This window comes from Apus apus, chromosome 8 (assembly GCF_020740795.1).
Source record: "Apus apus isolate bApuApu2 chromosome 8, bApuApu2.pri.cur, whole genome shotgun sequence".
NCBI classification, from domain to species: domain Eukaryota; kingdom Metazoa; phylum Chordata; class Aves; order Apodiformes; family Apodidae; genus Apus; species Apus apus.
Window position 1 is genome coordinate 4,751,156 of NC_067289.1, and position 24,550 is coordinate 4,775,705.

General features: G+C 44.7%; 1 protein-coding gene across 9 annotated transcripts in view; it reads left to right on the forward strand.

The window, feature by feature from the left end:
• Positions 1-436: 436 nt before the first annotated feature.
• The window catches only part of YEATS2 (YEATS domain containing 2), a 47,191-nt gene continuing 23,077 nt past the window's right edge, over positions 437-24,550 (forward strand). The window contains exons 1-15 of one of the 9 annotated variants that reach the window (XM_051626299.1): positions 437-474; positions 1,312-1,425; positions 4,418-4,515; positions 4,624-4,716; positions 7,662-7,904; positions 9,762-9,877; positions 10,960-11,121; positions 11,907-12,018; positions 13,483-13,527; positions 14,571-14,757; positions 16,407-16,646; positions 18,518-18,676; positions 21,037-21,140; positions 22,509-22,616; positions 23,616-23,789. In XM_051626299.1, coding sequence (XP_051482259.1) covers positions 1,326-1,425; positions 4,418-4,515; positions 4,624-4,716; positions 7,662-7,904; positions 9,762-9,877; positions 10,960-11,121; positions 11,907-12,018; positions 13,483-13,527; positions 14,571-14,757; positions 16,407-16,646; positions 18,518-18,676; positions 21,037-21,140; positions 22,509-22,616; positions 23,616-23,789 — 1,941 coding nt within the window. In that variant the 5' untranslated portion in view covers positions 437-474; positions 1,312-1,325. The other 8 variants (XM_051626298.1, XM_051626300.1, XM_051626307.1 and 5 more) reach the window with 8 other exon arrangements.

A 24,550-nucleotide genomic window follows, 5' to 3' on the forward strand; every position in this document is an offset into this window, starting at 1 on the left:
TCTTACTAAACTCAGGCCGCTTCCCCCCGTGAGTCAGGATGAGGCCAAGACACAAGCCCGCCGAGCCGAGCCCCGGCAGCGCCGCTCCGCCCGGTTTTGTGCCGCTCAGAGCTCATCGCTGCCCCGCGGCGCGGCCGGGCCCCGCAGCGGCCGCCACCGCCTTCTCCTGAGGTACCTCCCGCTCTTCCCTGCCCCGCTCCAGTGCCGCCCGCAGCCCCGCCGGCACCTGCCCGCGGCGGCAGGTGCGGGTCCCCGGGCCGGCCCCCGGCGCCGCCCCGCCCCCCGGCCGCTGTCCGCCTGCGCGGGCTCCTCCCCGCCGTGACGGGCCGGCGCAGGGCGCAGGGCGGCTGGCGGGGCGGATGGCGGGGCTGGCGGGGCCGGCGGAGCGGCGGGCGGGGCCCGGCGGGGCCCGGCGCTGAGCGCGGCGGGCGGGGCGGCGGCGGGAGCGGGAACGGGCGGCGCGCGGCGGCGCGGGTGAGCGGCGGGGCGGGGGAGGAGCGCGCGGGGAGCGCGCGGCGGCTGCTGCTTTGTGTGTGTGTGTGTGCGCGAGCGCGCGGGGGGAGGGGAGCGGCGCACGTGGGCCCGGCCGCGCGGGCGCTGCCCCGCCCCGCCCCCCCCCCCCCCCCCGCGCGCTCCCTCAGGGCTCGGCGCGGGCCGGCGGGGCAGCCCGGGCCCTGCGGGGGACGGACCCGCCGAGCGGCCCCGGGCCCGGCTGCAGGGGCCGCGCAGGTGGCGGGGGCGGCCGCCCCTCCCCGCGGAAGGGGCCGCGGGCCGGGTTTGTCGGTTCCCCGAGGGGAAGCGGAGCCAAGCGCGGTGGGGACCGGCTGCCCGGCCTGAGCGCGGGCCGGTGCTGAGGTACCTGTGCCCCTCCGGCCCTGCGGGACGGGCCGCGGGGCCTCCACACGGACTTGGGGGGCGAATCGTTCGAGCTCCCGGCTCGGCGGGCCCCTGTCCCACCCTGCGGGGCTGGTGGTGCCTGTGGCTCTCTGGGAGAGTCACCCAGCAGAGCACAGCTGGGCGCCCTCGGTCCCAGCACGGGGGGCTCTTGGCCTCACCAGGCAGTAGTTGCCATCGCAGCAGCTCCCTGGCTGCTTGCTCGCAGGCTGAGGTGAGCGTCAGGGACCCAGAGGCAGTTAAAACTCCTGGGCCCCAGCTCCAGCTTTGCAGCTGTGGGCTGGTCTGCAGCAAGCAGGGAAGGAGGTGTCCCAGCTCTTCTGGGAGCTGCACCGCAGGGCTCCCCATGGGGAGAGGTTGAAGCCTGCCCAGAAGATCAGTGTGGGGTGACATTGATGCTTTTATTTTTCCTCTCAGTAGAGTAACAGAACATGTCTGGGATCAAGAGAGTGATTGCAGAGAAGGACCCCGACTATGAGGAGATCACCATCACACATCCCAGCAAGCGTCACAAAGCAGCCGAACAGTCAGGTAGGCTGTAGGGATCTCCTGGGAGGAGTTAGAAATGCTGTGGATGTGCATGCTGTCTGCAAACAGGTCAGGGAAGAGCTGGGGAAGGAGCTGAGAGGTCAAAGGGCAGGAATTGAGCAAGGGCGCTAGTGATACCTCTGTAGCCAGATAAAGATGTGATTGTCTGACATGGAGCCATTCCTGCCTGCTAGCTGAATGGTAAGGATGCTGTGAGGATGCTGCAGACTTCAGTGCATGATAGCAGCTAGAACATGTACTCTCCAGGGTCCCAGCTGTGTACTTTGGCTCCTATTGCTTGCTGAAGCATTTGCCAGTACATCTTCCCAGCAGTTGCCCATGCAGTACTCCAGCCTGTGCATCTGTTTGGCAGTTGAAGTCTGCGTCCCAAAAGATTGGCCCTTTGTTTACATTTTGTGGGATACAGTTCACAGTACAGCATGGGGGGAGAAATCCACAACCCTGCACTAGGTAGGCTGGCATGTGGAAGATGGCAAATGCTTGCAGGAGCAGGCAGATAAAATGAAATGGAGCCATGTGGAAGGGTAAGTCAGGGAGAAGGAAGGGGCTTTGAAATATGCAAGGAAGGAGGAGGAGCAGATACCAAACTGAAGGAAAGATGGGTAAAGGAGTGGAGAGAGTAGCTGGATGAGTAGGTTTGCATTTGGCACGCTTGGGAATGCTTGTTTTGGGAACCAGGCTGTTGGCAGGGTGCCTGGCACAGGTTGCAGTCGTCTCTGGCAAATGAGAATAGAGCTTTTTGCCCCTGGGACAGGGAGTAGGCTCATGATTTTTGGCATCTTGCTAGTGAGAGGATTGCGATGGGAAGAGATGACAAACAGGGAGATGAGAAAACCAAAGCTGGCCGTGGGGTCTGAAGAAGATCAGGAACAGAGGCAGGATGCTGGAGCTGCCAGTTGGAGAGGGACAGATGACAGCTTAGTGGGTGATGTTTTGGAGGGCAGCATCCAGCTGGACAGTTCCGAGGAGGCTGAACTCTGGGTTGTATGTGTCGCTGGGCAGGTCTTGTTTGCCACATCAGTTAGGGGCTGACCCTGGAGCTGTGCTGGAGCTGGCTGTGGCAGAAGAGTGTCACCACTCCCAGCTGCCTGGCCTGCCTGGCTGCCAAAAGTCCCACCCTTGGCTATGGAGTGTCCTGGGGACTGCAGATGAATTTTTAATCCTCTTCTGAAGCATCTAGTTAACAAAGTCTGAGGGTCTTGGAAGACTGTCCTTGCCAACGTGAACTTTCTGTTCGTGTGATACCTCCGAATTTGCTTTCTTCCTATTATGGAAGATCTCCAGCTTTTGATACAAGAATTCTTTAAGTACACAGATTTCACTAGCATCTTAATTAGGGACTGTGGTTGATGCTAAGCTGGGAAAAATATGAAAACAAAGTACTCTTAAAAGCCTCTATAATGCAACCACAAATCCCAAGGTGTTTTAATTGTCATAATGCTGGTGTTGCATAGCATCAGTCTTGGGAAGAGATGCAGATGTCCCAATCTGAACTGTACATCCCACTCCTTAATCTATTTAGTTTTTTTTAAAGTGTAGCCCTATATGTGAATTTCCTAGGTGTGGTGTTGATGGTTTGAGGAAAATTATATCCCTCTGTATTTTAATTTTGCATTACTTGTACAGATTCAACCATAATTCTCTTCTCATATAGGCTTGAGCTTTTCTGGTCCTAGAATATATATACACACAGTTATCTGGATATAAGTAGAAATATTTAGGGATATCCCTGTTGCATATAGCAGCATCAATTGCCTTGCTCCTTTGCTAGGTACCTGACCAGACAGTAAAATTACATATGCTAGCTGGAGACATATCAGCAAAGTTTTTACTTGCTTTTGATTTCTTTACTCTTTCTGTTGTAAGATTAGAAATCTTATGTACTCCTTAGTAAAAGAAACACTTCCCCTGGAGCTCAAAACAAAGTCTTAGTGCTGTTGCCTCCTATTCCACATAAAAACAAAGTGAGATTTTTTTCAGAGGAACCCAGACCATTTCTCTGATCTGCTTTGCAGTGGGGTCACTGTACTTCTGACACACACTGGAGGACATTTTCCAGGCTTTCTTCTAGAAGTTCAATTGCTGATTTTCCAAGTTCTTGCTTAGAACTTCATAAAAACAGACCTTACTTGAACCCCATTGATACAATGGAGGTGACTTAAAGGAAGGGCAATATTAAAATCTATGGTAGGTGTAGAGCAAAAAGAATTGTTCTTCCTATGTTTATACATGTTACAGAAAAACACAACAAGATGCCAATTTAGTTCTTAGACACTAATTTGCCACAAGGCATTAACAGAGTTTGAAATACTAAACTCTGTGCTTTCCACTAAGGTCATTAAACTCCTGATGAAAGGCTGACATTTTTTTATTGCCATGCTGGAAGAGGATTTTGTAAGAGGTAGACCAGCTTTCAATAATGTAGTTTCCTTTGTGGGTAATAAAAGGCTTGTAGGCACTCCAGAGCAGGCTGCACTCCCTCCCAGTGCTGAACACATAAAGTATTAGTTTGCCTTATTATTGCTGCATGATGTGGTATAAATTTCCTGGATATGAATCAGGCCAGAGAGAGTAGAAAAATGTTCGTGGTGTTCCAGCGTACTCCTGCGCAATCACAGCGGTAGCTACGCTTGGCTGTAGCACATCTTGAGTTTTCCTTTTACTGTTTACAGCTTTACCAAGACAGAAGTAAACAAACCTGGTCCTGTTCTTCTGTTATTTGTCATCTCAGACCTAAATAGGAAAAAACCAGCTCTCCACATAAGCCAGCTTTTAAAGACACATGTGGTTTTTGTTAAGTCAGATTATTTTGCAGAAAAGTGGTCCTTCCCTTTTTTGTGTGGGTGCTGAACTTACTATCCCTTTCATTTCTCACTCTATGATGATTTCTGATCTTTGTGCTTGCAAACAAAGCTTCATAATAGAAGTATAAATACTTCCTTCTTTTTTATTTTCCATGTGTGGCCTTGTACAGCTCGAGAAGTTGCTGTGCAGAAGATTGAGACAATTATAAAAGAACAGTTCGCCGTCGAAATGAAGAGTAAAGAACATGAAATTGAAGTTATAGATCAGGTATAAAGGTTTTGTTCTTAAAAATACCTAAAGATCCTGGTGTATCAGGGCTCAGGGGGATGGCTGCAATGGTTGTCAGTCACTCTTAGTTACCTCTTCTCTTTGTAGCGCCTGATTGAAGCAAGAAGGATGATGGATAAGCTGCGTGCCTGCATCGTGGCTAACTACTATGCATCTGCGGGGCTCCTTAAAGCTGGAGAGGTGAGAGTTACTTTGGGAATAAGACTTCAGGAAATATTTACGAAGGAAGATGTGTAGTTTGCTGGCTGTTGGCTGTGAGATGTGATTTTTCTGAAATGGTGGAATATGAAATGCAGATCGGGTTGCAATGGGAGAGGAGATGAGTCTTTAAGGAGCAGTTGGGAGGTTGCTCAGCAGCCCTTAGTTCTGGCTTCTGAAATACTGTTTGTTTGTTGTTGTTTTTTTCTTCAGTTCTTGCGTGAGAACACCTTACTTCTCACACACTGCACACCTTGTCTTTGTAAAGCCCTGAAAAGTGGGGAACGTGTTTTCCTATTTCACAGGAGAGTAGAAGCAGATGGGGTTTGGAACTTTTCAGGGAAAAATAAAATAAGATTTTTTGAGGCTCGGGCAGTGCCATGAAACCATCCTCCCTTTACTCTGGCAGGCAGTTGGTTAATGGCTCAGTGAGCAGCCTGATGGCAACAGAAAAGCAGGGGGTAAATCAGAGGTATATCACAGAATAAAAAAATCACAAGAAGATTAAAAGAACCCCAAACTTTATTTGTTAAACCCTTGTTTAACCTTAGTGGGCTGGTAATTGCACAGTGTTCATGATTCTTGCAGACTTATAGTTGTCTGGTAGTTCACTACTGTGTAGGTATTTGGTTACCATCTTTTCAATCCAGGGAGTTGATCTCATTTTCAGTAAAGATCTGAGCTGATTTTTGAAAGCTGTAGGTGTAGGGTGCTGAAAACCTGGGTTTTACTGTAGTCCCATGGGAATTTCTTTTGAAAGCAATGGCTCACACTGCTCTTGATTTTCCTGTAGTATTTTTCAGAAGACTCAGAGTGGGGTAAAAACAAAAAAGCCCAGCTTGTTTTTTTCCTCACTGAACTTGAGTTCAGCAAATGGAGTTGAAAAAGGTTATGGTAGTTATGGGAGGCTTGGAGATCCCTTTCTGCTGTGTTTTTCATGTAGGTGGCTGAAGAAACTGAGCTAGGTTCTGATCTTTGGAAATACTTTTATCCAATATCATCATGTGTCAGCGAGAGCCCTCCTGTCCCCTGTTCTTTACGTGTTCTGCCATGCAGGGTATTTGCTTTTGCCTTGCTGATTTTCACACTTTCCAGAAATAACAACATTTGTAATTGTTTCAAAGTATTCACAAAGCTTACTGGTGCATCCTTGCATTGTTTAGTTTTCCTGTAGTTTTTATGAGCTTATGGCTGGTGTAGCTGTATCTTCGACTGCATTTTTTATTTTTTCTAAAAGGCCCAGTTTGCATGCAGGCTGAATCAGTTCTCTTTTCAATTTGAAATTGCTGCTGGTTTCAGTTTTCTTTGCTGTCTATTTTAAATGTGTGGTTATTGTATGTTTGACTCAGCAGTGAATGATTTTCTTGTTTCTGCTGCTGGTAGAAGGGGAATCTTGATAGTTTAATTCAGAACTTATAGGAAGATGATTTGCGAATTCCTAACTTGTTTTAATAAACAGTTATTCAATCCAGTGCTGCTGGGTTTTGAGGCTTATGATTCTGTGTGATTATGGTTTATTATATATTCCCACAAATCAGTGAACAAGGTGTTGGCCATTTTACTTGACTCGAGGTTAAAAAAACCCAGCCAAACAAGAGGTGCTTGGTGGTGGTTTGATTTAGTTTTTGGTGTGTTTTTTGTGATGTTGTGTGCTTCCCTGCTGTTGGATACGTGGATGTAACTCTCTGAAGTGGGTAATGGCGAGTTGGTAATGGCTTTGCTCATGTACCTACTGGGCAATTGGAAGGAAAGCTCTCAAATGAACCTTTACAGTCCAAGGTGGGACAATGTTCAACTCCACTCCTGCAGCCTCCTCTCAAGGGCAGTTCTACTGCTCTGTAGTGGTGCTGGTGTCTGTCTCCATGCCACCTTCTCCTTTGGCAGACTTTGGAATCAGGGAATTTATGTGGATTAAAAATATCCCTGCAAAGAACAAATAAACAAAACCAACAAAAAATAGTGAACAAATCCCAAATCAGTGTCTTGATTTGTCTTCCTTTGTGACTGGCCCCCTCCCCATGAATAACTGTGCCAGCCTGGCTGATCTGGGTGAGGGGATTCAGGGAAGAAGAGAGCCTCTTTCAGCTGGTACTGCCTGCAAGAAGAGCTGTCAGTGCAGCTCTGGTGTGAGCCTGTCTGTCAGCACTCTGCTGACTTGATTGATCATCAAATCAAGGTGACAGGGAGGACTCCTGGCTGGGAGGAGAAGTGGCCAAGGGACACTTGCTTTGAGCGATGGGTGTTTTCCTTGCTCCTTCTGACGTTAAAAGCAAATGGAGGAAAAAAAAAGTCCTTTGTCAGAGTAATGAAAAAAACAAAAGAGATTTAAGCACTCCTGTGCCTGTTCCTCTTCCTTGCAGGTTTAGGAGGATCTAAGATTAGCTCTAAGATGTCTGTTGTGAGGGAAGTTTGCAAGCATGCGTAAGCACATTATTCTTTATCCTCTGTTCAGCTTTGGGAGCAGACAGAGTGCTAATACATGTAGCTTGCCTCAGAGGCATTGACCAGACTGCCAGTCAGGATCAAAACTAAAGAGCCTGGTGCGTTTACATACTGGGCTTGCCTGCAATAATTGGGCAATTGTGGCCTTTCTGTGTGTAGCAAAAAAACATAGGTGTCTGCACAGGAAGGGAACATGTTGTTTTCAAAGGGACATTGTAGGTATTTGAATAGGCTGCAGTCCTCCTTTCCAAAGCAGGTGGGTTTCTGAGATCAAAATGTTGCAAGGAACAGATTGAGTTTGGAGTTTAGTTTCTCTAGAATGTTTTTTAGCTTTTATCTTCTGTGGCCTGTGCTTTTCTTGCAGGGCAGCTGATTAAATATTTGCTCTTTCTTCATATGTTGACTTTTTCTCTTCTGGTGCAGCTTTGTTTTTATATGGGCTACAGGGAAATAGTGACCAGATCTGCCTGACCTCTTTGTTGCAGGGGACCAGGTCATGTGATGCAACAATTGTTAATCACCCTTCAATCAAGAAATTCTTGGAATCGCCCTCTAGATCCTCATCTCCAGCTAACCAGGGGTCGGACACTCCATCTGCCAACCACTCCGAGAGCGACTCGCTCTCTCAGCACAATGACTTCCTGCTGGACAAAGACAATGGCAGCTTGGACGCAGACGAGCGGCTGACGAGCAGCCTGGACCAGAGACAGAGCAGAAATACTGGCCGGGTAAAGTAAAACTCAGGTGGTGATCAAGTAGTTGGAGGTGTGTGCTCTGTCTGCACTCAGTGCTGGCACCAGGAGCTCTTCATGTTTACACCCACCTTGCTGAAGATCTGTTTTTTACTCTCTCCAACTGCTTGCTCCCTCCCTCTCAGCCTGGTTTTGCTGTAAGGCTAACCAAAGTGTATGTAACTTGGGTAACTCCTCTTAACTCAGTCTTGCCCAACAGAGAGGTCATCCAGGCATCAGTGATGGTATTCATGTTAGCACAGCTATCTGCTGCTCTCTCAGTTGGTGGCCTCTGGGGAAGGAGGTGTTTCACTGCTTGAGCGAAGAGTTTTGCTGTCCAGATAAAGGTCAGGTCAGGAAGGGAAGAGTCTAGAGAGAGAAGCAAGATGTATTATTCCCAGCAGTGCTTTTAAGAAGTAATGCTGCTGCCTGGCCCTGGGTGTCCATGGGGACTGCATTGCTTGGAGTGGTTGAGCCACTGGAGGTTAGGGTTTTGCCTCCACAGCAGTTTGTGGTGAAAGCACAGGGACAGCAGGGGATGAGCTCACCCTGAGAGTGTGAGCTGCTAGAGCCTGGATGCACAGCTTGAGTTGTTTTTCTCTTGGTGGCACTACTTGCTGTTGTGCTAATATCACTACTTAACTGAGCCAAACTGACCTAGGTTAAAAGGATGTTTTTTCATTGTTTCCCCATACTTTTTTCTGGGTTATTTTTGACCTGGACCCATTCCCTGTATGGCTCATGTGCAGCTACAGAAATGCTTCCTCTGTCAGCTGCACTTACCTTGTTGCATATGACTGCATTCTGCAGCTGGACAAGTTACAATAACACGTGGCAGAAAGCAATGATTCTGCCTCCACTGAGCAGCATGACACCCTTGATAACAGGGCTGCAGTTTGTCAAAACCCTGCCTGGGGTCTGTAGCAGAAGGCAGATAAACAATATAAAATGTGGACACACCTATATTGTAAACCACCAGGCCAATGTAACTTGGTTCTGCACTGGGGCAGTGATGGAGCACTGGTATTTCTTGTGGGAAGCTGCAGCACCAGCTCTGTTGTTCACAAGAGGTTGACAGTCCCTTATTCTCTGGACAGTTGCTTTTTCCAACAGAGTGGTAAAAAAACCCCTCCTCATTCCCGTGCCAATGACAGTGCAGTCTGCACTGGCACTGTGGGCAATCATGTAATCATTTCACCAGGCAGTCTTGGCCACTGCTTACTAGCTGAGGCTGTGTTATAAAGTTGCTTAGGCTGGTTTTGTCATGCCCAAGTACTGCAATGTGTTTGTAGGCTTATCTGCATGTCAGTGATGTGGTATGGCTGACTGCTATCCCTGTTGAATTGGAGCTGAAATCTTATCTCAAGCCTAGACTTGGTTCTTCACTGTGAAGCAACACTGGAGTCCCTCAAAGCAGCAGAGGCGGGAAATGAGAAAGATTTAGGTTTTCAGAAGCCACTCGTGGGAGATTGACCTTTGTTTCTGATTAGGGACCACCATGGTTCCACTCTAGCAGTGCTAGATTTTTTTCAGATAGCGCAGTGTCAGTGCTTCTGAAACCCAAGCTGAAAGTATGGCTCAGATCCATGGTATGTCACATAATGTGTGCTCAGTTAAGCCATGCAGTGTATACTTGGCTGGGTAGGATGTAATTGTTGCATGCCTGAGCTACTTACATGTGCCTAGATAGCAATTTAAGTATTTTTAGAGATGATTCATTGTTGGTCCCTCATTTAACTGTGCAGGTTTACTTTTATTAACAGCACCTTACTTTTCTAGCACCAAACAAGATGATGTTTAAGAGGAATGTTTGTGTTTTTGTTTGCCTTTTTCCTTTTCTTCCCATACCCTCAGGACAGTTCAGGTGTTTCAAGCTCTCAGAAAGCAGGACAACGAAATGCTGGACTGTCAAGCGATGAAACTTCACGGCTTTATGTGAAGAAGACGATTGTGGTTGGCAACGTCTCCAAGTTAGTATCCAGAGTCTGGGGAATGATCCTTTGTTTCAGGATTAAATTGAATAGGTGCTTAAAATTAGGAGATAAAATTGTTAGGCAGTCACAATATGAGGCATAGCCCTTGAGTAGTCTCTGTACCTAGGGCTGCCCTCCTGAAGTGTCTACTTGAGTTCCTTTGTGGGAGTAACGGGTGTTCTAGTAGTTGTTTGATTTCTGTATATATATGGAGGTTTTAAGATCTGTTTCTCTCAAGAGGAGTCTTTCAGCCTTTTCTGAACAGTTAGAAGTCCCAAGTTTTTCCATGAAAATTTGGAAAAGCAAGTTGTCCTAGTGGCTAATTCCATGTGTCCATAGGGACAATGGGGTTTTTTTTTAAAACAAACAACAAACCACCAGAATGAGAAAAACTTTGAAGGTCCAGCATAGTCTGAAGAAATTAGTTAATACAATTTTTCTTTATAATTATTTTTCCAAGTTTTAAGACAGGTAAATGCACATAACTTTTGAACTTCGAGGAAATTGTGAAAAAAGGCATTTATTTTAGGAAACTGGACAAGTCCAGGTTTTAACTCTTGGCCCCTGCACTACTCAAGTTAATGTTTTCCTCTTGCATCAAGCATTTGCTGAGCCTAAGCCTGGAGCCCGAACCAAGTATTGACATGAAGTTTCTTAAACATTTATAAGAGGAATTGTTGTTATTTTTATTTATGGTAGCAGAGTTTCTGAGGTTGTGTTCTGGTGTGGTTTTGCTTCCTGATTTCTGAGAATAAGATGGGGAAAGGGGTTTGACAGTGGTAGAATGTTAAAATTAAGTCTCCCTAATTAAGAGCCAAATGTTTAAACGGATGAATTTCCTATGAGAGTTATCAACTAAAAGAGACTGAATGTGTTAGAAGCATAGATTATGGGACCTGTATCTGTTTCTAGGTGGTTTGTCAGGGTAACTAATAATGAGTAGAACTGTACAGGAGGCAGGGTTCACATAGAAATTTTGCCATCCTCAATGCTTTTTACTAATCTTTCTCAAAATACTTTTTGTGGTATTTAACTATTTGGGATTTTCAACTTGTTTTGTTTTTTAATTTCTTTGCCAGGTACATTCCCCCTGACAAGAGAGAAGAAAATGATCAGTCAACCCATAAATGGATGGTGTATGTCCGAGGCTCTCGGAGAGAACCTAGCATCAATCATTTTGTCAAGAAAGTTTGGTTCTTCCTCCATCCCAGTTACAAACCTAATGACCTGGTAGAAGTGAGGTAATAAGGAATTATTCCAGTCACTATTCCAGTCCTTATGCTTGTCAGGCTCTAAGTGCCAGGTTTCTTAGAAAGTTAGCAACTTCTTTTCCTAGCTAAATATTCCATGTCTGTCTTTAACCTCTGGCTGGGCTTGGCTTGCTCCTAAATAATAGCAAGAATAAATTCACTTTTATGTAGCAAACATACCAAACAGTTTTGAGGTTTTTTATTTTCTACTAAGGAAAGTAATTCTCTGATTGCATTTCATGTTATTTGTACTAGTTTGTCCATCTCCTGTTTTCATTACACTTTCTGCTATGCAGGTTAGACTTCTCTTGCTGAAAGAGGTGTTTTCTGCCTCCCATCTATTCCAGTGTGTAATAGAATGAGCAGTCTTAGAAAGCTGTTTTGTCCATAGTTTTAATGATACAGGGGAATTTGGTCAAGAAATTGTAGCCCTCTCCCAAATATTTATCCAAAGTGTCTTTGGAAAAAAGAAAAAAAGCTGTGTAATGCCAAATGGAAAACCTTTGTTTCAAAAAAAAACCAAGTCAGCTCCTAGAACACAGCTGCAAGGTGAGTTTTCAATGCAACATTTTGCAATCACTTTCTGCTTTTCCCTATCTAGTAGGAAGAAGGCAGACCCTTCATTTCTGTGATTGCATTCTCTTTTTGGTGAACAGCAGGCCTGAAGATAGCTATTAGTTGTCAGCTAGAAAAGCAATCTTTGGCTTTCTGAAAATGTGGAAGGTGAAAGCTACACCACTTCTGCATCCAGAATGTGAATCACCATTTGTTTCCAGAGAACCTCCCTTCCATCTGACCAGGAGAGGCTGGGGAGAATTTCCTGTGAGAGTCCAGATACACTTCAAGGATAGCCAGAACAAGAGGATCGATATCATACACAATTTGAAGGTATTTGAACAAAATATTTGAGAGAAAGGCAATGAAATGAGCTTTCCTGCATCATCTGGAAGAGGCTCCTCTTGTGTTTGTGCTTCTGCCTCTCTGGTGTATGTCCTACTGGTTATTTGCAGATGAATGGTTGAGCTGGAGAATCAAAAACCTGGGAAAGCCTCTTACCTTGGCTATATTGGAATCCATGCAGTAGTGAAGGAGCACAGCCTTGCAGGAGCTGGAACTGATTCTGCTCTGAGCAGCAAGGCATTTACCTGTTGTTTCCCTGCAGTGTGAGACTTTTATCATGCTTTAACTTGACAGAGTACTGTTGGGCTGTCTTTTTATTGGTGAAGTGATTGCTGGATGTGTTCTGTTCCTGCAGCACTTGTACATCTCAGCTGGAGGTTGCATCTGTTGTTAGAGTAGGCAAGGAGAGGCTGAGATTCAGTTAGTTCCTTGTCCCTTTTGCCTTTTTTTTCGACTCATTCACCTGTCCTGTGACACTCAATAGGATTTATAATATGTAGCAGTCCTGGAAAATGAGGCCATTGCTCTTGTTTTCCTTCTAATTAGTAGTCCCTAGCATTGGTGGAATTAAGTCCTGAGCTGGTTTAGTTTCCTGTTTCTTTGAGCAGTATGATAAATTTTGTTTAAACTCTACCTGCATTAATTAATTTCATGCTAATGTAAATATCTTCTTGCAATCCCAAATATAGACAGGGGAGAAGGTGAGAAATGTTCCCCTGGAATTTAGGGTAACTTAATGCAGTTGATAAGTAAAATATATTTGGAGAGAGATAACTTGGGGAGTAATGGATAACAGTATGATGGATGTTGTGCAGTGAAGGAAGCCCAGCCTACAGAAGAAACCTGAGCCAGTCTGTGGCACTCAAGAACTCAAAGCAGCAAAGCTTTGCTGTTTGTGTGCGGAGCCTGTGACTGCTGTGAGGTGACAGGAGTGAGCTGAGCCCTCCTCTCTGGCTGTGGCCTCTCTGGCCTGGAACTGTGGGGCACCATGAATCTGTCAAACCCACTTCTCTCTTATAGCTACCTTAGTAGGTGTCTCTGGGATTTTCTTCCTCCTTATCAGCTGATGCTCAGTTACTTAATAAAAAATTATAGTGTAAACATAGTGTCTGTGCTGGTCAGTTTAAATATCTGAGTTTTTTCTCATTACTTCCTTATATTGACATCAAGAATAAAAAAGGACGCTTGTCAAAGACTCCTCTGAAATAGTATTTCCCCAACAATCTCATTTACCTCAGCTTTTTTGCTCCTTTCTGCTTCAGTGTGGGTTGTGGGTCATTGTTGGCTTTTCTGCAGAAGAGAGGGGGCTTTCTGGCTCTGTGGCCTCAAAGAACTACGTGTCACTGCTCAACTTACCTTGTTTCAACTCCTTTCAAACAAGTTGTATTGTAAATTCTAGCTAATATATTGCTTTGCCTGGTTAATATAAATATATTGTGTTGTTTTACCCAGCTGGACAGGACCTACACAGGCCTGCAGACGCTTGGTGCAGAAACGGTGAGTCAGCGAGTCGTGGGATGGGTGTTGTACTTTGATTCCCTTAGGGATGTGTAAAAGAAAAAGATAGATGAATCTAAGCACAGAGTCAGACCCATTTGATTTCACAGTTTCTGCAATGTATATTTTGCTCTTTTCTTGCATGAAATTACCATGAAACCTTGTCACTATTCATGGCAACAGTTGTTTTTTCCCCTTTTGTTGTTCAAGTGACGATATTTCTAGCTCTTCTTTCATAAAGAACTTGTGCTACAGTTTTAATTTTATTTATTTGTGGAGCTTCTGGTACCAAATGTCTTGATTTGCATTCTGATGTGCTGCAGATCTCATACATAAAGAATTTAAGTTAAAAGGGATCACCCAACTATCCTGCTGAAATTCTGCAGTATATTAAGTATTTCTAAGTGTCTACACTTGTCAAAATTAATTATCTTAATGGGAAATGCACTGCTAAAACTTAAAATAATTAGTAACTCATAGTTTGCTGTGTCTCTAAAGGTTTTTTTAAAATTATTTTCCCCTTACTGTACTGTATAGTGCAAATGGAAATTTTTATGGTGAAATTGCATTACTTCAGCTTTTCAGTCTGTGGAGGAAATATTAATGTGAAATGTCTACTGTGATTAAAGAACACTTTTGAAGAGCAGATAATGTGATGTGTTTCTCAAGGCCTTATCAAAAAAGGCAGAAAAGGCAAGCTACAGTTTTGTGCCTGTCCCTAAGGGGATATGCAGTCCCTTCCTTAGTGGGTGCTTGGAGTTGTACTCTGTATTCCTTCCAGTGTTCACTGTTCAGATTTCCCCACAGACTGAGAGATTTGGCTTTTTTTACCAAGGGGGTTAAATGTTGCAAGATTTCTTTCTTAGCTCAGGTGCTGCTGGACCTCTGGAAAGTCTCCCTGAAATGAATGGAAATGTTATGCAGAGGTGGGGGGAGGACCTGGAGAGGTTTCTAGACATTAAATAATAAGAAAAGACATAGTTGTTTTCACTTTTTGCCTTGCTACCCAATACTGATGTTGTCCTTTCTCATACTAATGGAAGGTAGTGGATGTGGAGCTGCATAGGCATTCCCTTGGCGAGGAGTATCTCTTCTCCCAGTCTTCAGAATCTGACCTGTCTGATGTTCCTACATCTTTACCTCTGCCACTGAGTATCCCAGCACCAGTGAAAGCTTCTTCTCCAATTAAACAGTTGAGGGACTCCAGCCCAGATGCTTCTGTGGACAAAGGTAAAGCGAACGAGTGCTGGTGAAATTTGAGGTCTTGAATCTTCAACTTTCCTAGATACCTCCTTTTCATTGCTGTTGTGCTATCTGCTCCTTGCTCACTCTGGATGGTCGTTTTCCTCAGTGTACTCTGAAATGTAATTCAGGAGTTATGTTTTATTTGGGTTTTGGGTTTGTTTTTATTTTAATCTGAAGTTTGTTGAGTGGGTTCTGTTTTGCTAAATGTAGTGAATATGGAGCTTTGTGCAGCAGATGCAGTTGGAAAACAGGTTGTTGACTAGCACTTGTAGTTTTGTTCTTGGCAGAGGGTGTTTTAGGTTTCTGGATGTTTTGGGGACTCTGCATACATTTAAGGAATTGGTCTAGTGGGGTGTCAAATGTGAGTAGACTGTGGGGGAACAAAAATTACTACCTAGGTAGCTGTGTGTAGAGAATGAAAAAGACATAGTGAATGTTTGTGTGTGGAATGGGATCAGTTCGTGTCATGGTCTCATTCCCACCTTCCCCTGTAGGAACAGGGAATGCAGCCCCCTTTGCAATGGGGCAGCAGTTGATGCTGTGGGATCATTTGAATTGCCTGAAACAAGCTGGTGCTGGCCCCTTGGTCACCCTGTTAGGATTTTTAGTTTGTGTGAAGTAGGAAAATCTGTGCCTCTGTTAGCATTTAGCTTTATTTTCTGAAATATCTGGTGTCAAGGCTTACATGACAGACTGTGGTTAACTGGGCTGAGAAGCAAGGATGTCTTTTATGCTTTGTACATTTTAGTGTGAAAACTTACTCTAAACAGCAACTTTTTGTTTCAGAATACAGTTGTATGCAACATTGTCTGATGCCTTGCTTGGTTTATCCTCATACTCCTGTGTTGAGGGAATGGCTTTAAGCTGGTACCTTGCATGGGGCACTTCCTGGTGAGTGCTATGGTGCTGTGTCTGGTGTCCTGGCTCAGCAAGAAGAATGTCTGCCCACTATTCAAATTTGGTGTTTTCTAGTGGCCAGAAAAGGAGAACCAAATTGTAAATGTAACCTAATTGTAAATGTACAGGCTTTTTTATTCAAACAGGAAAATATGCAGCACCTTAGGTGAGCAGTGCTACAGCTGACAGGAGAGAAATAAACTTGTTCTTTCTTACACTGGCAGGCAGTGACTTCTCTCATCACCTCCAGGTTAATTGAGCTCCTTCTACATCAGATAAGTTAGATTCCTTAATCCAGGTCAAGAGGTAGTAGGTGGTCTCCTTGTGGTCTTACTCCAAAAAATGCACTTTGAGATTCTCTGTGAAGGATATTGAGCCTTAGTCTGGTGGAGCCCTAACTGAGGACACTTGAGGCTACCAGCAGCTTTTGGTTGATGGAAGGGTTGTTCCAAGAAAATGTGTAAGAAGTGGCTGATCCCTGCCACAGCTCAACAGGCTGTGCCCAGTAGCATTTTATTCTTCTGTTCAGAGACAAATCCAACAGGCTTGTGCAGGAGGAACCCCCTATCCCACTTTCTCCCTGTTCAGCACTGCTCACCAGTTGCTTTTCCTTCCTTCTTTCCTTCCTTCAAAAGCGTGTTTGTCATAGCTGAGTTTTGTTTGTGTAGAGAAGCACAGTAAGGAATTAGATGTCTCAGCCTAAGAACTATTTCTCTTCTTTTCCCTGTTTTAATCAGGATTCCCTGGGAATGCTGAAACCGAAAGACATGCCACGTTTTATTCCCTGCCATCTTCGATAGAACGGACTCCCACCAAGTTAGCCACACAGAAAGTTGCCTTTGGCTCTCATGGAAATTCAGCTTTTCAACCCATTGCAGCTAGCTGTAAAATAGTGCCTCAAGGTCAGAGTCCAAGCCCTGCAGAGTCACCAGGAAAGTCCTTCCAGCCTATCACCATGAGTTGCAAGATTGTATCAGGTGAATGTTAGTTTACTTATCCCAGTGCTTCACCCTGGAAAACAAGAGAGTGAACCAGTTGGACTTGTTTTGTGTCCTTCCCCTGAGTTCCTGCCAATGTTTGAGCATCAGGCAGTAGGAGACTCTAGCATAAGGAGCTAAACAAGGTTCTTAATGTTCAAGGAAAAAAAATACAAGTGTGAAATGCTTCACATCAGATCAAAAGCAGGACAAGAGCTGTTCTCTCCCTGTTCTTGAATGCTTTTAAGTATGAAAAAGTCTTTAGCTGGACTGCTGCCCACATCTCCCTTGTGGGTAGTTGTATGTGGAAAGAAGTCATTCTTCTCCCTCCCACTTTCTGGCAGCTAGGATGGATTAAGAAGAAAATTTTCTGATTACTGGGCAGATAATTCTCAATTAAGAGAACAATGCCTCAAATGATCCCTCTTGTACTTGCGATATTTCCTCAGATGGAACAGCTTTGGTCTTCCTCTTCCAAAAGTCCACCCTCTGTTGGATTAAATTGTCAGCTGACTGCAGTGAGCAATGTGATTCTCTTTTGACAGCTTCTGAACCAAACATGGTCAAGGTGCTGTGTACTCATTTCGCTTATAGTCCCTTTCCTGCCTGGGCATGATGCCATCCACTGGCTGATGTTTTACATCAGAAAGTTTTAATGTGCAGCTCACCATATCACATGTTGTAAAGCTGAAAGATGACCTGTTACATCCCTTCATTTTCTGGTGTTCAGAGTAGAGAGGATGGAAACACCAGCTATCAGTGTGTGTGATTTCTGATGATCTGCTCCCAGATATTTTCCCTCAAGTGTGTTTGGTTTGTTGTGTTTTTTTATTATATTTCAATATTGTTCCTTGACATCTTAAAACTGTACTCAGGCTGATTTACATATGAACCTCTGCCAAGTGCTTTCTTCTTTCTTAATAAGCTCTTCTTTTTATTTTCTTTTCCCAAGGCTTCCCATAAAGCAAGAATTATAGGAGCCATCCTATCTTTCTTAAAACCCTTGGACTATCCTCTGTTGAGCTTTGCTATTTAAATGTTTCCCTGCTAAATATTTTTCCAAGGGTTTTGCTATCTGCTGAGAAGCATCACCTCTTTCAGATTTCAAAAGCAGTTTATAGGACATGGGGATTTTATCTGATCAGCATTTATGTTCCATTTTAATTGGTCAATCACTGCCAAGAAAGCAGATTAACAGGCAGTTGGAGCTTAGCATGCTTCCTGCCCTGTCTTGCCTGTGATCACTTCCTTGCCTGTCCTTTTCTCTGCGTTTCTTGTTTACCTTCTCATCCAGCTTTTTTCTTCTCTGTTTTTTCTTTCTCTTGCTCCTATTACCCAGAAGTTGCACATTTTACAGTTTGCTTTCAAGGGCTTCTGCTGTAGTGAGAGCAGTGAAGAGAGAAGACATCTGTCACAGATGTCTGGTAGCTGCAGTGTCTCACCCACTGCTCGGTTCCTGTCTCTGCATGCCTGTACCATGGGCTCCACAGGGAACAGAGAGCACCTATGCAAGGAGCTCAGCTCTCAGCTCTCTTCCTTCATCTCCTTGGGTGGAGTGGTCTTGGCAGTGAGAATGATTTAGGTAACATCCCTCAGGGGTTCAGGTGGCTTCTCAAGGTCCCTTTGAACCCTGCTTGTCCTGGTAGGCAGAGAATGTCCAGGGTAGGTATAAGCCATAGTGCTTTATGTGCCTTTCCCTTTCCTTCTGTTTCCTCTTTCCTTCTCCAAGTCCTGTCATCTCACTCAGGCTGCGGAATGCATCCTCAAAAACCGTTCCTTCTTTTACCCATTTTTAAAAGTACTACTTTTGCTGTATGTTTTATGTTCTTACAACATTTACAAGATAGAAGCATTGGACTTTTTTTCTTAAGGTTCTCCAATATCGACCCCTAGTCCATCTCCGCTACCTCGTACCCCAACCTCCACTCCGGTGCACATGAAGCAAGGCTCTGCTAGTTCAGTCATTAATAATCCGTATATTATTGTGGACAAGCCTGGACAGATGGTTGGAGCAGCAGCCACAAGCACAGGTGTGTAGTGTGATCACAGAAGGCAGTGGCTTAGTCTTACCCATTCAAGTTTATAATTTCTTTAAAATTATTAGTATAACAAAAGCATTTTGGCTGGTGAAGATGGAAGAGTACTCGATGAAGAAAGAGGGGAGGTATTTATGGTTTGCACAACTGGCTTGTGTAACATGGTTAAGGGTATCTCACACCTTAACATAACTTGCTCTAGGAAGCAGCACGTAGCGTAAGGCCAAGTGGAATTCACTGAAACCTTTTCAAAGAGGGCCTGTTCTTTGCAAGCAAAAGGAGAAGGGGAAGAAGTAATGTAGATTGTGGTGCAGAGAGGTGTTTGGGTGAGAACTGTATCATGGATGTGGGCAAAAATCATGGAGAGCTTGCAGTGAGTGACCTGCTGATCAGTCTTGGGTCCCAGTGCACAGGGCTCTACATGTGTTGAAAGGCATAGAACCAGGTTACCAGGAGAACAGCCATACTGGTTTTTGTTACTGCACTCAACTTCTAGTTGGTCCAATTCCAGCCACTTTGGATTCCTTTAACTGGTTTCCCTTGGTGCTTCAGTGGTGACATAAGCCAGGGGTGGGACTGAAATGCAGGAGACAGGTGATGGCTATGGAAGTCAATTGGTAATATTTGTGTTGGAGCTGGAGGAGAAGTCTCTCAGAAGTCACTTATTTGTTGTAATTTGTGGCCGAGAACACTGTCTGTTTAAAAGCACACTTGTTTGTGTGTGTGCTTGCCAGCATCTCAGAAGGATGCTCAGAGCCATGTTGTGAACTGCAGCATCCATGTAGCACCAACGATTTGCTGGGTGTGAAAAATCTGCACTTAGTAACAGTTCCTCCTCTTATCTGAGGGAACACAGCTGTCATGTTCATTTTTACTTAATCACAGAGGGAACTGGTAGGGGGAGCATAGTCAAAGCTGTATTTTACAAGTGTTTTGGGGCTTTCTTGTTAACACTGTAGCTGTTTCTCCAATAGGGTGGGTTAGTTCGGGGTTTTCTGCCTTTTTTCTTTTCTGTCCTTACGTTACCTCCAGCCTGACTGTGTACTCTGCCCATGTGGTTTGTCATGGTTTGGTTATCTTTTGTGTTCTTGTAGTAGAGATCTGTACATGGAGGGTAGGAATGCAGTAGGTGCACTAGATGGTTTGGACATACAAGTCTTCATACCATTCAAGGTGCAGTTTCCAACCACATTAGTGTGATTTAAATGCAGGCTGGCCTGGAAGAAACTGTCTGTTGCCTCTCCCTCCCCTGCACTCCTGGTGCTTCCTCTATATCCTGCACGAGTCAGATCAGGTCACTGGCAGAGCAGAAAATTAATACCCTCCTATCTCCAAGTGGAGCTTTGTGTTTCAGATAGCTTCATCACCAGACCCTGTATGAGGGAGCAGGAGGGAATGTGGAACTGGCTTTTTGGCAGAGCAGCCATGTGGGATTGAGTGCAATGTGATACTACGGACAAAGTCACTGGGATGGTTTAGATAAGACTGCAGATCATATGCTCTGTGGAAGCCAGCATTTCCAAACTGCATCATTTTTTAGAAATGGTTGCTAATTTACTTTTGTATTTAAGTGCAGATTGTAGTACAACAACTGTAATACAACTGTAGTAAGACTGTTACTGTGTTTTCATGTGTGTTATTTGTGGCTTTGGCATCTCCTGAACAAGTGAAAGTAACAAACCAAACCAGCAGCAGTAACAAAACCTCTGCTGAGCAGCAAAGTGTTGTGTACACACTGATAATGCAAGGTAAGTATAACACAACCTCCATCCATCCCAGAGGTCAGGAGAGTGCTGTGGCACATCTATGTTAATTTTGTAAGAGGAATCTTCTACAGACAAAGGACCCTATGTCTTCAATCCTTACTTCTTTTTCTTCCTTTACCCTACTCCATCTGTCCCTTCCTCTGGTTATTCCTCACTTTTTCTCACTCCTTCTCTGGCTTTCCTTTTCCTTTCCACACCAGCCTCCTCTGTGCCTCTCCCATGCCAGTGTCTGAGGCTACTGTAGGTTCAGAGGGCAGTAGAGGACATTATATCTGTAGCAGCAAGTTCTGACTGGCAGATTACTGTCCTAATTTTACATGTTGGCACCTGTAGATGCTATCTTCAGCCACCCACTAAAGTGCCTGACCATTTGCTTGCAGCAAACAGAGCTCTGGATGGAGAGGTCCTTCTGGGGCAGGTGGAAATTCAGTGGTGGATTTGTTTTGTGCCCGTGCCAGCTCCCACTGATGTACCTCATGGAGAATACATGAAATGAAATGCCATGTTCCGTGTTAGAATAGGTTTCATGTGCTGAGTGTCACTGCCCCCTGGCCCTCACCAACATCTGCTTTGTTTCCTGGTACACAGGGAGCCCAACCAGCAAACTGAGCAGTGTTTGTCAGGCCTCTCATGGAACTGCATCTCCTGTATCAAAGACCCATGGGAGCGGCTTTGTCACCTCAGCTGTCAAGGTAATGTTCTCATTAGGTGCGTACTTCCCGTTTAAAATCCAGTTACATATCAAATAGGGCTTTTCAGTATTATAAATTCTGCATTTCAGGCAAGTTCTCCTGGCTGTCATTTCATAGGAAGGTTTGCTGTGTCTAACAGATGGAGTCATGAGAGTACGTGGTGGTTATACAAGATGATGGTGTCACTTCACGCAGCTTTAATTAGACTTGCCTCAACCTCTGTTAAAGGCACTGCTCTTTTCTAGAAGGAAATCCATGGAAGGCTCTGAAATGGCTTACCATTCAGAAAAGCTCTCTGTGGCTGACTTTGATCCTCTTCACTTTGTTAGTGACAGTATGTGATTAAACCAAAGCTGCCTACCTCAGAACCTTCACTCTGTTATTTTTGTACAGCAGCTGCTCCTAGCAGCCTGAAAATAGCTCATGTAGTGGTTTTGCAACAGCCTGCATTTAGAAAAATGTTTGTGTAAACAGTGGAGTAACCAAATGGATAAACAAACAGTGATGAATAGAGTTCATGCTTCTGATCTGCAAAGCTCAAAAGGTACAGGCCTGAACTCTCGCATAAAATCTCTCCCACATCCTGTGCTAGGAATGATATTTCTGGCAGGGAAGTGGTGTCAGTGAGGATCTTTCTGAGAGCAGCTTGTGGGTGTGCTGCTGAAAACAGGAGCATTTCCCTGTCTCGAAGTCACAAGAATAGTAATGCAGGATATGCTGGAGGGAAGGCTTGCCAGTCAGCCTGCAGAGGGTAGATCACTTTACATTTGGAGCTGAGATGCTTCCTATGTCTTTTAGGAAACAGTGTTGAAGATGGCTGTCTGAAACAATTATTTGGGGTAGCATTGTAAGTGTCAGGCATGCAGCTAGCTGTTCAGTTTTGAGGAGCCTGTCTGCTCAGATGGATTTCAGTTATGTTGAGAAACATTCATTAATCTTTATTTTTCATTGATTTGGAGCAAGTTCTTTCTGAAAAGTTTGTAATGAGTCAAAGTAGGCATGTGTCATTAGCAATAGTTTAATTCTGTATTTTCAGGGCAAAGTTAAAAACTTAATATATTTTCAAGATATATATACATATATATGTAAAAAACAGCTCTGTAAACAAAAGTGCAATTTGATTTATGTCTTCAGGTTGGTGAAAAAGCTGTAATTTTATAGTTACTGGTGTTGGAGATACAACTTTTCAAACTAAATATGCTTTGTAGGTTGTATTAAGTATGTTAGTCTCCTTTTATGTGTTGACTGATTTTGGAAATGTCTTATTTGCCTGGCCTGCCCAGGTGGTCTGTGCTACTCTTTATCCCATGTTTTATTTCTTGTTTTGGACGTTTTGCCAATCTTTGTGCCATGTGTTGGTATTTGCAGCAGGAGGATTCTCTGTTTGCCACCATGCCACCCCTTTGTCCCATTGGGAGTCACTCCAAGGTGCAGAGCCCCAAATCGGTCACTGGAGGGCTTGGAGCTTTTACCAAGGTATTCCTCTTGGCTTTTGCGCCATTTCATGCTGACTTGGGCTATAAACCATGTAACTTCAGTGCATGTAAAACCATTACTGGAACGAGTATGTCTTGTTGCCAAAGGCTCTCTAGCACCTCTCAGAAATGTATTTTTTCTTGTCTTTTCCTGGGTACCTGTGATCTTTCTTTTTGTCTCTTCTTTCATCCTTCCTTATTTTTTGTTGAACCGCTGTCATATTGAAGCTAATACTTTAAAAGCTGTTTTGGGTGGGATACAGTAAAAGTACACTGCAGTAGGTCTGTCAGGAGCTTTTAAAAATATCATACAGTGATTTCTGAATGTCATACCTTGCCACTTCTGAGTACGTTTTCTGAAGCGTTGCCATCTGGAATTTAAAGTTGTTTCTGGCAATATTAAGTGATCCAGTTAAGAGATGGAAGAATTCTTCCTACCAATTACAGTACCTACAGCAATCTAACACAAAAAAACAACCACCCAGAGTTTCTTGAGTTGCTACTTTTAGGGATTAGATTTAGGACCTGTCCCAGAGAAACACATACACAAGAGAATAATGCCAGCTATACTGATTTACTATGTCTGTAGCTATAACATCAGTTGTAATTTTGCAGGATAGAAAAAAACATGTTTAGAAGGTATTCTGAGCAGGAAGGTGCTTGGAAATTTGAAACCTTAAAGTGTTGTTGTTTCATACTGAGATGTAGGGCCTAAAGAAGTCAGGCCTAGCCAAGTCTCGTGTTAGTATGACTAGTAATTGTAATACGACTGGCAATTTCTGTGATTCTGTAATTTCTATGAGCACCTCTCAAATCTAGAATGCTTGGTAAATGCAGACTCCGACTGTGTTGGGAGTAGCCCTCCCCTTGGAGCTGAGTTAGATAGTTATCCTGGTGGTAAGAGCCATGTCTGAGTTCCTCTGACTGTTGCCTGCCCATTCCTGCAGACAGGCTGTTCCAGAAATGATCCCCAGTGATTTTATTTCTTCCTCTTTACAAGGTGATAATAAAGCAGGAGCCAGGAGAGCTGCCCCAGCAGCCCCAGCAGCCAGTGACAGGGACAACTACGCCGGCCTCAGTGCAGCAGTATGTCACAGTGAAGGGGAGCCACATGTTAGCCTTGTCACCACAGAAGCCCATCGTGAGCACAGGCGAGGGAACGGTGCAGTCTAAGGTGAGGAGGCACTTGGGCACCTTTGGGGTGGTGCAAGCTGTCTTTCTTGTGGTTTTATTGCAACACTTGGTGCTTCTCTCAGGGCTGTAGGGTTGCTTCAGTCTCAGAGCCAGGCAGCCATGGTTAGCTGGTGTCCCCACGTGCACAGAGTGGCTCATCTCATGCTCATCTGTATTCCCTGAGAGGGGAGCGGGGTGAGCGGGCACTATTGCATTTCATTGTGTACAGGGAGCATCTCCTACCACTGTCTGACCCATGGCAACAGTAGGGTGGGAGTGGTTTTGAACTGGAGCCTGTCAACCCAGAAATCTGGCTGCCATCATCATTCTTGCTAAAACTCATCCAAGTCCTTCTGTAACAGGAGGCAAATTCTTCCCTTGGACTGCAGACCTGCAACGAAGAGCAACAGGACAAATAGGGAGTAGGGTGGAGGCTGGGCCAGAACTAGCATGAGGTGGAAGCAGTCCTACTTGTATGGCAACTCAGGTGTTTCGCTCTAGGAGTTTGTGCCACTGCAGTGCTGTATGACAGGAGGGACACAGCTTCTGAGGCACAGCAACTGTGCAGTGACAAGATGATAGATGTAGCAGAAATTCTCTCCCTTCTTGTCTGTTTCCATTGTGGATAGAGTCAAAGCACATGCAAAGCACAAGGGATTACATGCAGAGCTTTCGCTTTTGCATAATGAATGTATATTTGCATTTGCAGCAGTTCATTGTCCTTTTTACTGCCTTATTTGCCTGTTTGAGCAGGTATGCAAA